Source organism: Mobula hypostoma, chromosome 1, assembly GCF_963921235.1.
Source record: "Mobula hypostoma chromosome 1, sMobHyp1.1, whole genome shotgun sequence".
In the NCBI taxonomy this organism is placed as follows: Eukaryota; Metazoa; Chordata; class Chondrichthyes; order Myliobatiformes; family Myliobatidae; genus Mobula; species Mobula hypostoma.
Window position 1 is genome coordinate 148,846,269 of NC_086097.1, and position 14,382 is coordinate 148,860,650.

The window sequence follows — 14,382 nt, forward strand, 5'->3', positions numbered from 1 at the left end:
GCAAGTACTTCTTTGACAATAGATGTGTAACAGCCTAGTGTAACATTGTATGGAAATACAAGATAACACTGATGCAGTCATGTTTTATACATTTAACAAGGTGCTTTATTAATGCAACAGAGTTGGTCAGTTTTTCAATGTTCGTTGTCAGCCGGGTCATACTGTCCGTGAACTCCCTGTCGGTTGCCTCCATACACTCCAGTATTTGTTTGTTTGTTTTTTTTTAGTTTTAAGTCCTCCTGCGCGACAGTCAGGATCAATTCCTTTTAAGTTTTTCTACTCTGTAACTGGACAAACGCGCACCAAGTATACCGTTTCCTCTTTGCTTGTTTTCTGTGTGTCCTGTGCATGCCCAGTAGGAGGAGATTCGCCCAAATATCCATCTAATGTGGACAGAGATATTTTGAAAAACGCCTAGTGTGGACGCCTGTTGTTTTTACTCGAAATCGGCGTTTTCCAAATTATCCGCGTAGTGTGGACGTAGCCTGGGTTCATTTCGACATGCTTATTGATAGAATTCTGCTTGAAGAACAAAGCTTCTAAGAATTCTCAGCTTGTTGTTGACGGGCTTGGCCTTGGATAGTGACATTGGTCCAGTCGACTTGATGTGCTTCGCTGTCACAATGTATAGATATAAGGGAAAGTTGATCATGACAGTTTACAGCCAGTTGGTGTTCATGATAGCTTGTTGATAGCTTCCTACCAGTCTGTCCAATATAATACTTGTCACAGTTGGCGCATAGAATTTTGTATATGGTGTTCGTTCTGTGTGTTGTAGGTGGGGGGGTCTTTTATTCTTGATAAACATTGGTGTAGTATGGCTGTAGGTTTGTGTGCTACTGTGATGTCAAATGGTCGTAGAAATCTATTGGTCATTTCTGATACATTCTTGATGTAGAGTAGGGTGACCAGTTTAGTTGGCCATTGTGTGCTTCTTTGATTTTGTTGGTTGGACAAACAGCACCAAACAAAATTCCTTGAGTATCCATTGTTCTTGAAAACTTTGTAGAGATGTTCTTCTTCACTCTTCCGTCGTAATGCTGTGCTGCAATGTGTAGTGCCCCATTTGAATAATGTCCTGACACAGCTTTGCTTGTGGACGCCTGGGTAGTTGCCATGGAAATTGAGTATTTGATCTGTGAGTTGCCTTTCAGTAGACACTTGTTTGAAATTCGCCGTTGGCTTGATCCACATCAACTACAGGATGGATGGCAAGCTGTTCAACCTGCGCAGGCTTCAAGCTGTTACTAATGTCAAAGAGACTGCGCTAAGAGATGCCAAGCTCTGAGTCTGTCATGCAGGACATTGACAAATTTTCCACTGCATGTGACAACTTTGGTCATGCCATCAGCACCAAGAAGACAGAAGTCATGCTCTAAGGAGTCCCGATTAACCTTCCATGGAGCCATCCATCCCTGAACAGCCAGCAGCTCCAGGCAGTCGACAGGTTCACGTATCTTGGCAGCACCCTCTCAAGAGCAGTTTCCATTGACAACAAAGTCAACTGCAGGATCAGTTTTGGGAGGCTGTGTGACTGTTGAGGCAGCGAAGGGGAATGACTCTGAAGGCCAAGTTGAAAGTCTAGCACATTGTCGTCATACCCACCCTCTACACGTGTGCAGCATGGAACGTGTACATGAGACATGCGCCTAGACTGAACCACTTCCACTTGTCATGTCTGTGGATGATCATGAAAATCAATTGGCAAGACAGAATTTCTGACACGGAAGAGCTGTCAGCAGCAAACACGCCCACCATCCGCACATTGCTGACGAAACATGAAGTCAGATGGTGTGCGTCTAATCTGGTCAGCACATTTAAGGAATGTTGTGAAAGTATTGGATTACAGAAAAGGTTTACTAGAATGGTTTGGGAGAGGATGGAACCTGGCTACAAGATTTGAGTTGAGGAGCTGGTGATTGAGAGAAGGTATTCGTAGAAGTTTAGACCATGTTTAGATAGAAAATAAAATGTGGTTTGTAAGATGGTGCAGCAGCCAGGGAATCAGTATTTAAAATAATGGCCAAAGGATATGGTGCTGAGGTGAGGGAAATTTAACAGTTTATGATTTGGTACTTGTGGCCTGTTAGAAGGATGGAAATGGTCCTTGGAGTCATCCAGAAAAAGCACTTGTGGAAAAATAAAAATGGCACAGGAAAAGAACAGGAATGAGATGGAGCTGGCAGGGACTTGGTGATTGAATTTGTAATTATGCTTCAGCATTTCATAATACTACAGTATCATCTTGGCTTGTTGAATTGTTTTAAGTTTCATCACTGTTATTGAGCAGAATCTGAGTTGGAAGCAAATAAAAGTGAGCAGGATTGCCATTTTGGTTGGAACTATACTCAGTCAATGACTCATGAGGAGTGGTTCAGAACTGTTTCACTGTGAATAGTTTTGATGTTTCCTTGTTAACTATATATGTGCATTCAGCATTATGTATTTTTGCAGGGAAAAATTGTTTCCAATAAACCACAAGACCAGAAAGAAAATGGTTTTAACAGGTATGTGCCTTTTTTGATTTAATGTGATTAATTATCTCTGCTATGCATTTTCTATGTTAAGACTTCAGGATTTCACAGGTCTTTATTCTCAAATACCCAAGTCAAAATGGCTAAGTGATTCAGGAATTAGAGGATGAGGAAGGTTAAATATAATAGTGGTTAAAGTTAAGTAACATTCAATGTTCAGTGGAATAAAGGAAATTACAATGGCATGAGAAGGGAACTGACCAAAGTTGACTAGAAAGGGACACCAGCAGGAAGGACAGCAGAGTACCAATGGCTGGATTTTCTGTGAAAAGTGAGGGAAGTGCAAGACAGATATATTCCAAGTAAGCTGGCTGGCTGCCGGTTATCAGTGGAGTTCCACAGGGGTCGGTATTGGGACCACTGCTTTTTACAATGTATGTCAATGATTTGGACTATGGGATTAATGGATTTGTGGCTAAATTTGACGACGATACAAAGTTAGATGGAGGAGTGGGTAGTGTTGAGGAAACAGCACCTGCAGAGAGACTTATATAGTTTAGGGGAATAGGCAAAGAAGTGGCAAATGAAGTAAAGTGTTGGCAACTGTACGGTCATGCACTTCGGTGGAAGAAATAAACAGGTGACTATTATTTAGATGGAGAGAAAATTCAAAATGCAGAGATGCAAAGGGACTTGAGTCCTTGTGCAAGGTTCGCTAAAGGTTAACCTCCAGGTTGAGTCAGTGGTGAAGAAGGCGAATGTAATGTTGGCATTCATTTCTGGAGGTATAGAGTATAAGAGCAGGGATGTGATGTTGAGGCTGTATATACTGAAATTGGAGAGGGTTCAGAGAAGATTCCCAAGAATGATTCTAGGAATGAAACTGTAACCGTATGAGGAATGTCTGGCAGCTCTTGGGCTGTATTCCCTGGAGTTCAGGAGAATGAGGGGGGATCTCATAGAAACATTCTGAATGTTAAAAGGCCTGAACTGATTAGATATTGCAAAGTTATTTCCCATGGTAGGGGAGTCTAGGACAAGAGGGCACGAATTCAGGATTGAAGGATGTCCATTTAGAATGGAGATGTGGAGAAATTACTTTAGTCAGGGGGTGGTAAATCTGTGGAATTTTTTGCTGCGAGTAGTTGTGCAGGCCAAGTCATTGGGTATATTTAAGGCAGAGATGTATAGGTTCTTGATTAGCCAGGGCATCAAAGAGTATGGGGAAAAGGCAGGGGAGTGGGGCTGACTGGAAGAATTGGATCAGCCCATGATTGAATGGTGGAGCAGACTTGATGGGCCGAATGGCCTGTTTCTGCTCCTATATGTTATGGTCTAAAATTTGTCCACTTGAAGTTTAGCGTGACCATTATGCGTGGAGCCAAAATATATAGGTTAGTGTTTACTTGGTACATATGCATGGTCTATAGAATTGAGACAAAACAGTAGAGATGTCATAAAATGTATCTTGGTTATGGAAGAGAAGATACTTACTGTCATGAAGCAAATTAGAGTGGATAAGTCCCCAGGGCATGACCAGATGTCCTCACATACCTTGTGGGAGGCTAGCGTAGAAATTGTAGGGCCCTGGCAGAGGTACTTAAAACATCCTAAGCAATAGCTGGAGTGTTGGAGGACTGAAGGTTGGCTAATAATATTCCATTGTTAAGGAAAGGCTCTATGATAATCCTCATGGAGGGATCAGAAGTGGAGAGAGTGAGCAGTTTCAAGTTCCTTGGTGTCAAGATCTCTGAGGACCTAACCTGATCCCAACATATCGATGCAGCTATAAAAAAGTCAAGACAGCAACTATACTTCATTGGGAGTTTGAAGAGATTTGTTATGTCAACAAAATCACTCAAAAACTTCCAATAGATGTACCATGGAGAGCATTCTGACAGACTGCATCACTGTCTGGTATGGGAGGGCTACTGCACAGGAGTGAAAGAAGCTACAGAGGGTTGTAAATTTAGTTGACTCCATCTTGGGTACTAGCCTACAAAGTACCCAGGACATCTTCAAGGAGCAGTGTCTCAGAAAGGCAGCGCCCATTATTAAGGACATCCAGCACCCAGGGCATGCCCTTTTCTCACTTGCCATTAGGTAGGCGATACAAAAGTCTGAAGGCACATACTCAGCGATTTAGGAACAGCTTCTTCCCCTCTACCATCCAATTCCTAAATGAACATTGAACCCATGAACACTACCTCACTTTTTTTTTTAAATATATACTTGTTTTTGCACGATTTTTAATCTATTCAATATACATACAGTGTAATGGATTTATTTTACTTTTTTATTCTATGTTATGTATTGCATTGAACTGCTGCTGCTAAGTTAACAAATTTCACAACACATGCCGGTGATAATAAATCTGATTTTGATAAGAAATTATAGTCCTGTGAGCCTGATGTCACCAGTGGGTAAAATATTGGAAGGTATTTTAAGACATAAGATGTATAAGTATTTGGATGGTCGTCATGGCTTTGTATATGATAAGTCACGCACAATTGATCTTTGATATTTTGAGGCAGTTATCAGGAAAGTTGATGAAGAAAAGGCGGTGGATGTTGTCTATATGGACTTTAGTAAGGCCTTTGGGAAAGTTCTGCATGGTCAAGAAGTTTCAGTAACTTGGCATTTAGTACAAAGTTGTAAATTCAATTAAGCTTAGCAGGAGAAGCCAGAGTGGTTGCCTCTTTGACTAAATTACATAATGTGCTGCAGAGATTGGTGCAGGGTCCACAGTTTGTCATCGGTATTAATGACTTGCATCAAAATGATGTAAATTGAATCAGCAGACTTACAGATGCTTGCTCATATAGACAGTGAGCAAGTCTATCAAAGTTTGTGGAATCTGAGCCAGCTGGAAAAATGGGCTGTAAAATGGCAGATGAAACAGGAGTTGGGATGGTTTGTGGAATTGTATAAGACACTAGTGAGGCCAAATTTGGAGTATTGTGCAGTTCTGATTTCTACCTACGAGAAAGATATCAGTAAGATTGAAAGAGTCCTGAAAAAATTTACAAGGATGATGCCAGGACTTGATGAATTCTAGGGAAAGGTTGGCTAGATTAGGAATGCAGTACAATGAGGGGCGATTTGATAGGGATACACAAAATTGAGTGTTAAGGATAAGGTAAAATAGGCTTTTTTTAAAACTGAGTTGAGGGGGACTTCAGTCAGATAGCAGTGCAACTGTGGATCGAGTTGCCAATGGAAGTGGTGGATGAATGTTTTAATGCAATATTTGAAGAAATTTGGATAAGTAAATGGATGGGAGAGGTATAGAGAGCTGTGGTTCATGTGTGGATCGATGGGAATATGCAGTTTAACAGCTTGATACCTATTAGATGTTTCAGTGCTGTGGGCTCTGACACTAATCACACTTATCACCTTACCGATGTTTCTGTAGCAGCTACTCAAACAAACTAACACTGTTGTAGAACCCAAGCACGGGAATTAAGTGGTCAACAAAAAGATATCACACCCTGTTGTCTCTAACTTTGATCTTAGACTAACAAAGCATGAATATGTAGCTAAACTAATTGCTTTTACTACACCCACACCCATGTGACTGACTACCATTATATAAAAATAATAAATGCACAACACAAAATATAATGCAGATAGAAAGCAGATGAATGGTTCCTACAGTTATCTTGTCACCAATGTAATCTTGAATGTGGGTAATCACTGCCTCAGGCACTAGCCCTGGAAGGGAATTTTACAACCTCAAGATAACAGTCTAAGGTAGCTCCAAATCTCTAATTTTCCAAATCTCCGATCAGCTAATTACTCTGATTCATTTCATAACTTTGTCCTTTTTGGCTATAAACTGGGTTTTAATTTTTAAAATTTCATAATTTTGCATATTGCAAACTCTACCAACCTGTTTCAAATATGAATGAAGAGTATTAATTTTAGCAACTGATCCATATCTCAGATTTACCAAGCCCATTAAGCCACTTCTATTAGTATTTAGTGTTTGTTTCTACTGAAAATAGTAGAATCCCATATTATCCATCATAAAGTGACACTCTGTAATGGTTCACCTTGTAAGTGGTCTGATGTATGATCGGCAGTGGTGCAAGTTTTAAATCATTGGTCTTGTGCATGGAGATTTTATAATTTGGCAGTTTGCCAGATGTTGCAAAAAATTTACACTTTTCATATTTGGTGACCTGACCCTTACATTTTTTTTTGAACAGTAAACCTGACAATGAATTGGAGGCAAGCAGAGTTCATAAGGATGTAACTGAAAAGCTAACAAGCAAACCAACTCTAGAGACAGAAGATCAGCATTTGGAGGAGTAAGTTAAGACATATTTGATCTTTTGTAGTCTTGATTTTCTTACTGATGATTGGTGGTGGTGGGTATCCACAAGTTACCATTAATGGAAGTGAACTCTTGCCTCAACAAGGATCTGGACCCATTGCAATTTGTCTGCCGCCACAATAGGTCAATGGCAGATGCGATATCAATGGCTCTCCACACAGCTTTAGACCACCTGGACAACACAAACACCGATGTCAGGATACTGTCCATCAACTACAGCTCAGCATTTAATACCATCGTTCCCACAATCCTGATTGAGAAGTTGCAGGACCTGGGCCTCTGTACCTCCCTCTGCAACTGGATCCTCAACTTCCTAACCAGAAGACCACAATCTGTGCGGATTGGTGATGAGGTGTCCTCCTTGCTAACGATCAACACTGGTGCACCTCGGGTGTGTGCTTAGCCCACTGCTTTACTCTCTATATATACATAATTGTGTGGCTTGGCATAACTCAAATACCATCTATAAATTTGCTGACAATACAACCCTTGTTGGTAGAATCTCAGGTGGTGGCGAGAGGGTATACAAGAGTGAGATATGCCAACTAGTGGAATGGTGCCACAGCAACAACCTGGCACTCAACGTCAGTAAGACGAAAGAGCTGATTGTGGACATTCGGAAGGGTAAGACGAAGGAACACATACGAATCCTCATAGAGGGATCAGAAGTAGTGACTGAGCAGTTTCAAGTTTCTGGGTGTCAAGATCTCTGAGAATCTAACCTGGTCCCAACATATCAATGCAGTTATAAAGAAGGCAAGACAGCACCAATACTTCATTAGGAGTTTGAAGAGATTTGGCATGTCAACAAATACACTCAAGAACTTCTATAGATGTTACGTGGAGGGCACTCTGAGAGGCTGCATCACTGTCTGGTATGGTGTGGGGTGCTACTGCACAGGACCGATAGAAGCTGCAGAAGATTGTAAATCTAGTCAGCTCCATCTTGGGTACTAGTCTACAAAGTACCCAGGACTACTTCAGGGAGCGGTGTCTCAGAAAGGCAGCATCCATTATTAAGGACATCCAGCACCCAGGGCATGCCTTTTTCTCACTGTTACCGTCAAGTAGGAGGTACAGAAGCCTGAAGGCACGCACTCAGCGATTCAGGAACAGCTTCTTCCCCTCTGCCATCCAATTCTAAACATTGAAAGCTTGGACACTACCTCACTTTGTTTTATATACAGTATTTCTGTTTTTTGTATGATTTTTTAAAATCTATTCAATATATGTATACTGTAATTGATTTATTATTTATTTTATCTTTTTCTTCTACAAACCCATTTCCAGAAAAGTTGGGATATTTTCCAAAATGCAGTAAAAACAAAAATCTGTGATGTTAATTCACGTGAACCTTTATTTAACTGACAAAAGTACAAAGAAAATATTTTCAATAGTTTTACTGACCAGCTTAATTGTATTTTGTAAGCATACACAAATTTAGAATTTGATGGCTGCAACAGATGGACCAGAGGGATGTCCATTCTTGATACAGAGGAGGAGAAATTTCTTAATTTCTTTAGTCTGAGGGTGGTGAATCTGTGGTATTCATTAGTAGGGGAATAAAATGTTATGGGGAGAAAGCAGGAGAATGGATTTGAGAGGGATAATAAATCGGCCATAATGGAATGAATGGTGGAGCAGACTCAATGGGCTGAGTGGGCTAATTCTGTTCCTATGTCTTATGGTCTTGTGGAGACTGATTCCACTTTCCTCAATCCTATCTCTACTTGGAAACAAGGAAAATGAGTGTCAATGTATTTTTTTTTTGCATTTGACCAATACTGGTTGAAGCAAAAGAAAAAAACAAGTCCTCAAAAGCAAAATGAGTCTGTACTAACAAAACCCAATTGATTTTTTTTGAAAGAAGTTGAGATTCTTCTGCACCATCTTCCATAAGTTTAGCTGCCTAAGCTTTGTCCCATTGGCCAGTGCTACTCTGTATTGCTGTTAGGCAATATGTTTCAAGGTGTACTTTGCAAAGGTGTGGTGCTAGGTAGGACCTTGACATGTTCAATAAACAATGCTTTGCACTTTTCATAAAGGCTTAATTTGAATGTGCAGTCAGAGCTGCAGAACTCTGAGGACAATGCCGGAATTCAAGAAAGCAAACTAAAAAAAGAACCTGACCATGCTGACGATCCTTCCACAAAGTGAGTTTAAATTTGGAATTGAGTTTTCACAAAATTTTTGGGATGGTGTTGAAGATTGCATGTTGATTGTTTATTAGACCATATGTTTTGCGAGATTAAAATCCATTTAGTTGGAAATGGAATTAACATAATTGAAATTAACAGAAAAACATAAATAACCTACTTCCATAAATTCTCTAAAATGCTGCATATTTGTTCTCTAAACTTATTGTTAGAATAATAGCTGGAAAATTACATCTGATCATCAGGCTTCAAAGGCTGAAAATTGTTGTTTCAGATGCTGGCTGTCATAGCATGTGTATAGTTGCCAGGATGGTGTGCAAGATTAAATAGTGTTGTTTTCTAGATGTACAATGTACTAAATTCATGTTATGAGGTACAAGGTAGTGGTGGAAGGGTGCTTCTTTGATTGGGAGTCTGTGACTAGTAGAGTACTGCAGGGATCTTTGCTAGGACTTGTTTATGATAATCAATAATTTGGATGGAACTGTAGGATGTATGATTAGTAAGTGTACAGACAAAACAGAAGTTGATGGTGTTGATAGCAGTGAAGATTGACTAAGGCTGCAGCACGATACAGATCAGATGGAAAGTTGGGTCAGGGCATTGGCAGATGGAATTTAATCCCATCTATTGCTATGCAAAAACATTTTGGGAAGTCTAGTAATGGGTAGAGTATAATCAGTAAATAGCAGGGTATTGGGGAATGTTGATGAACAGAGATACCAAGAGGTTCAGATCCATAATTCCCTGAAAGTGGCAACATGGTTGGATAGTAAGTTGAAGGTATTTTGTATGCCTACCTCCATAGGTCAGGGCATAGAATATAATAGATAGAACATTGTTCTATCTATTATAGAACAGAGGTACTGTACTTAATGAATACTTTGCTTCAGTATTCACTACAGAAAAGGATCTTGGCGATCGTAGGGATGATTTACTGATGATTGTAGGGATGAAAAGCTTATAGACATTAAGAAAGAGGATGTGCTGGAGCTTTTGGAAAGCATCAGATTGGATAAGTCTCCAGGACCGAATGAGATGTACCCCAGGCTACTGTGGGAAGCAAGGGAAGAGATTGCTGAGCATCTGCCAATGATCTTTGCATCATCGATGGGAACGGGAGAGGTGGATTTGGGGGTTGCAGATGTTGTTCCCTTATTCAAGAAAGGGAGTAGAGATAGCCCAGGCAATTGTAGACCAATGAGTCTTACTTCAGTGGTTGATAAGTTGATGGAAAAGATCCTCAGAGGCAGGATATGATTAGGAATAGTCAGCATGGCTTTGTCAAAAGCAGGTCGTGCCTTACGATCTGATTGAATTTTTTCGAGGATGTGACTAAACACATTGATGAAGGAAGAGCAGTAGATGTAGTGTATATGGATTTCAGCAAGGCATTTGATAAGGTACCCCATGCAAGGCTTACTGAGGAAAGTAAGGAGGTATGGGATCCGAGGGGACATTGATTTGAGGATCCAGAATTAGCTTACACATAGAAGGCAAAGAGTGGTGTAGACGGGTCATATTCTGCATGGAGGTCGGTGACCAGTGGTGTGCCTCGGATCTGTTCTTGTCCTTCTTCTCTTTGTGATTTTTATAAATGACCTGGATGAGGAAGTGGAGGGATGGGTTAGTAAATTTGCTGATGACATAAAGGTTGGGGGTGTTGTGGATAGTGTGGAAGGCTGTCAGAGGTTACAGTGGGACATTGATAGGATGCAAAACTGGGCTGAGAAGTGGCAGATGGAGTTCAACCTGGATAAGTGTGAGGTGGTTCATTTTGGTAGGTCAAATATGATGGCAGGATATAGCATGAATGTTAAGACTCTTGGCAGTGTATAGGATCAGAGGGATCTTGGGGTCCGAGTCCATAGGACACTCATAGCTGCTATGCAGGTTGACTGTATGCTTTAAGAAGGCATTATGGTGCATTCGCCTTCATCAACTGTGGGATTGAGTTTAAAAGCGAAGAAGTAATGTTACAGCTCTATAGGACCATGGTCAGACCCCACTTGGAGTACTGTGCTCAGTTCTGGTCACCTCACGGTTGTGGAAGGATGTGGAATCTATATAAAGGGTGCAGAGGATATTTACAAGGATGTTACCTGGATTGGGAAGCATGCTTTATGAGAATAGGTTGAGTGAATCTAGCCTTTTCTCCTTGGAGCGACGGAGGATTAGAGGTGACCTGAAAGGGGTGTACAAGATGATGAGAGGCATTGATCGTGTGGATAGTCAGAGGCTTTTTCCCATGGCTGAAATGGCTAACGTGAGAGGGCACCGTGTTAAGGTGTTTAAAAGTAGGTACAGAGGGGATGTCAGGGTTAAGTTTTTTTTTTGCGGAGTGGTGAGTGCATGGAATGGGCTCCTGGCAACGGTGGTAGAGGCAGATATGATGGGGTTTTTTAAGAGACTCCTGGATAGGTACATGGAGCTTAGAAAAATAGAGGGCTGTAGGTAACCCTAGGTAATTGCTAAAGTAAGTACATGTTCAGCACAACATTGTGGGCTGAAGGGCCTGTATTGTGCTGTAGGTTTTCTGTTATTATGTTGCAACTTCACAAAACAATGGTTAGGCCACATTTGGAATATGGTTGTGCTGGAGAGTGCAGGGGAGACTGACCAGGATGTTGCCTGAATTAGAGCACTTAAATTATAGGAAATAGTGGACAGATGGTTCATTTTCAATGGAGTGAAGGAGACTGAGGGATAAAATGAAATGGGTATATAAATTGAGATGCATTTAATACAGTAGCTAGTCAGAATTCTTTTTTCATGGTAGGGATATCAAAAATAAAGGCATAGGTTTAAGATAAAGGATGGAGTTAAGAGCTGGAAAGTTGATTGGCAAAAGGGATATGAGGCTGGAGAAGGGAGAGGATCATGGGACAGGAGGCCTAGGGAGAAAGAAAGGGGGAGGGGGGAATCCCAGAGGATGGGCAAGGAGTATAGTGAGAGGGACAGAGGGAGAGAGAGAGAGAAAAATATATATGATAAATAACGGATGGGGTACGAAGGGGAGGTGGGTCATTAACGGAAGATAGAGAAGGCAATGTTCATGCCATCAGGTTAGAGGCTACCCAGATGGAATATAAGGTGTTGTTCAGCTCCATCCCTCCCCCTCCTGTCTTCTCCTATCATTTCGGATCTCCCCTCCCCCTCCCACTTTCAAATCTCTTACTATCTCTTCTTTCAGTTAGTCCTGATGAAGGGTCTCTGCCTGAAATGTCGACTGTACCTCTTCCTATAGATGCTGCCTGGCCTGCTGCGTTCCACCAGCATTTTGTGTGTGTTGCCGGAAAAAGAAAGTAACTTTTTCACTTATTCTTAGAGCCTTTTTTAAAGAATGGGACACTATTAGCTACCCTCCAGCATCTCGCCTACAGCTGAGGACATATTAAATATCAACATACATCAAAGTTGCTGGTGAACGCAGCAGGCCAAGCAGCATCTAAGTCCTGATGAAGGGTCTCTGCCTGAAACGTCGACTGCGCCTCTTCCTATAGATGCTGCTTGGCCTGCTGCGTTCACCAGCAACTTTGATGTATGTTGCTTGAATTTCCAGCATCTGCAGAATTCCTGTTGTTGACATATTAAATATCCCTGTTAGGGCTCCTATAAGGTCCAAGGGAACACCTTGTCGGGCCTTGGCGATTTATCCACCCTAAGTTGGCTCAAGTCAGCAAGTATGGCCTTCTCTTTAATTCATATACAGTCCATGACCTCACTGCTGTGTTGCCTCACTTCTATAGATTTCTTGTCCATCTTCCAAGTAAATATGGATGCAAACAATTCTGTTTAAGTTCTCTCCATCCCTTTCAACTCTGTGCGTCGTCCAGAGATAAAGCAAACAGGGGAACAGGTTTAGAAAAAGCAAAATGGCTTAGCCTTCATCTTGATGGTCAGAGAAAGCTTAAACAGCCAAATAGCATTCTCCTTTTTTTTTCAAAACTGTGCTTTGGTGAATTCTAGAAAGATGAGAACAGAAAAAAAATTAACATGATTGTCCTAACAATTTAGAAATCTTATTTTCATTTATGCATTATGTAGGCTGGTTGAGAATCAAGATATGAAAGAAGACTCATTTCCTGTTGAAAGTACTAAGAAAAGGATCCACTGTGATATCAATTCTGAGCAGTAAGTGTCTTGGTTAAGTATATGATTATCAAACATTTGGTCTAATTAACAAATTACTAGGTACTCATTGGATATTAGCTGTTATTTCCTTTAAGTTCACTGCCTCCTGAATTTTGACCAAGATCCAAGCATGCAAAAAGTGCTTAAGATATGTCTAGAATGCCTTTTGTTATATGTGCATATGCCTGTATCTCTGCAATGCAAATTAAGGTAAAAATTTATTTAATTTTGTTTCAAGAGCATCAAATTGAACCCAGTAGTTGGTTTATTTAAAAGATTAAAAGCTCTTGCTTATAGGACAAACATTTCACTACATGAAAATTAATCGCCAAATATCTAGGCTTTAGTGCAGATCCTTGGAGAAAGCTCTCTCCAAAGAATGAGCCATTTACTGTTACATTTCATTCCTTGTAAACAATTTCAGACTAATATCACAAGATTCCCTTCAATTATGTGAATTTCACTTTAATGTTAATATTCTGAGTATAGTACAGATCTAGAACAGAAAACCTACAGCACAATACTGGCCCTTCAGCCCACAAAGTTGTACCAAACATGTCCCTACCTTAGAAATTGCTAGGGTTACCCATAGCCCTCTATTTTTCTAAGTCCTCTATCTCTTGGAAGTTTTTTCGAAACTACCTTCAGAGATTTCTCTGTATACATACGGATGGCTTTAAAATCCTTTTCTTCCCTCACTTTAGCATTTATTGGTCTACATCAACACTAACTTCTTAATTTTAAAATTCTCATTTCTCTATGAAGACCCTGTCTAGTTTTGCTCTTCATTATCTTTGTAACCACCTTCAGCCTGTTATCTTCCAAAGACCACATTCTTCCAATCCTTGCCTCCTACATTCAGTAATTCGAATATAATCAATAATTCAGATTCTTCATACTCAAGAGTTCAGTTATCACCACAGCATGGAGGAAGTTTTGAGTTCAGTTAATATTTGGTTACTAGAATATGTACTTCCAGTTTATGACAAGTTCAAGAAGGCAAGTAAAAACTACATTCTCAAGAAACTATGGTTATGGACAATGAAACTGGCCATGTTAACCACATTCCATGAATGAAATACAACTCTGTTTCCTTTGCCTCGCTCTGTGTTTTTGTCTTCATCATTCACAACTCTAAGCTTATGAATACCTCACTGCTGAAGATAGCTATGCTTCGCAGCCCACACCACAATTCTTTGAACCTTCCTCTTTAATTAACAGTTTGGTTTTGGGTTAATGAAAAGAAACAGTAATTCTAATTATGTGGTGTTTCTAAAAT

At 40.4% G+C, this 14,382-nt stretch overlaps 1 protein-coding gene across 1 annotated transcript in view; it reads left to right on the forward strand.

Moving 5' to 3' along the window:
- The window catches only part of LOC134346602 (DNA ligase 1-like), a 52,544-nt gene that overhangs the window by 18,292 nt on the left and 19,870 nt on the right, over nucleotides 1-14,382 (forward strand). The window contains exons 7-10 of the mRNA XM_063048078.1: nucleotides 2,455-2,507; nucleotides 6,686-6,787; nucleotides 8,859-8,966; nucleotides 13,017-13,103. Coding sequence (XP_062904148.1) covers nucleotides 2,455-2,507; nucleotides 6,686-6,787; nucleotides 8,859-8,966; nucleotides 13,017-13,103 — 350 coding nt within the window. The remainder of the gene's footprint in view (nucleotides 1-2,454; nucleotides 2,508-6,685; nucleotides 6,788-8,858; nucleotides 8,967-13,016; nucleotides 13,104-14,382) is intronic.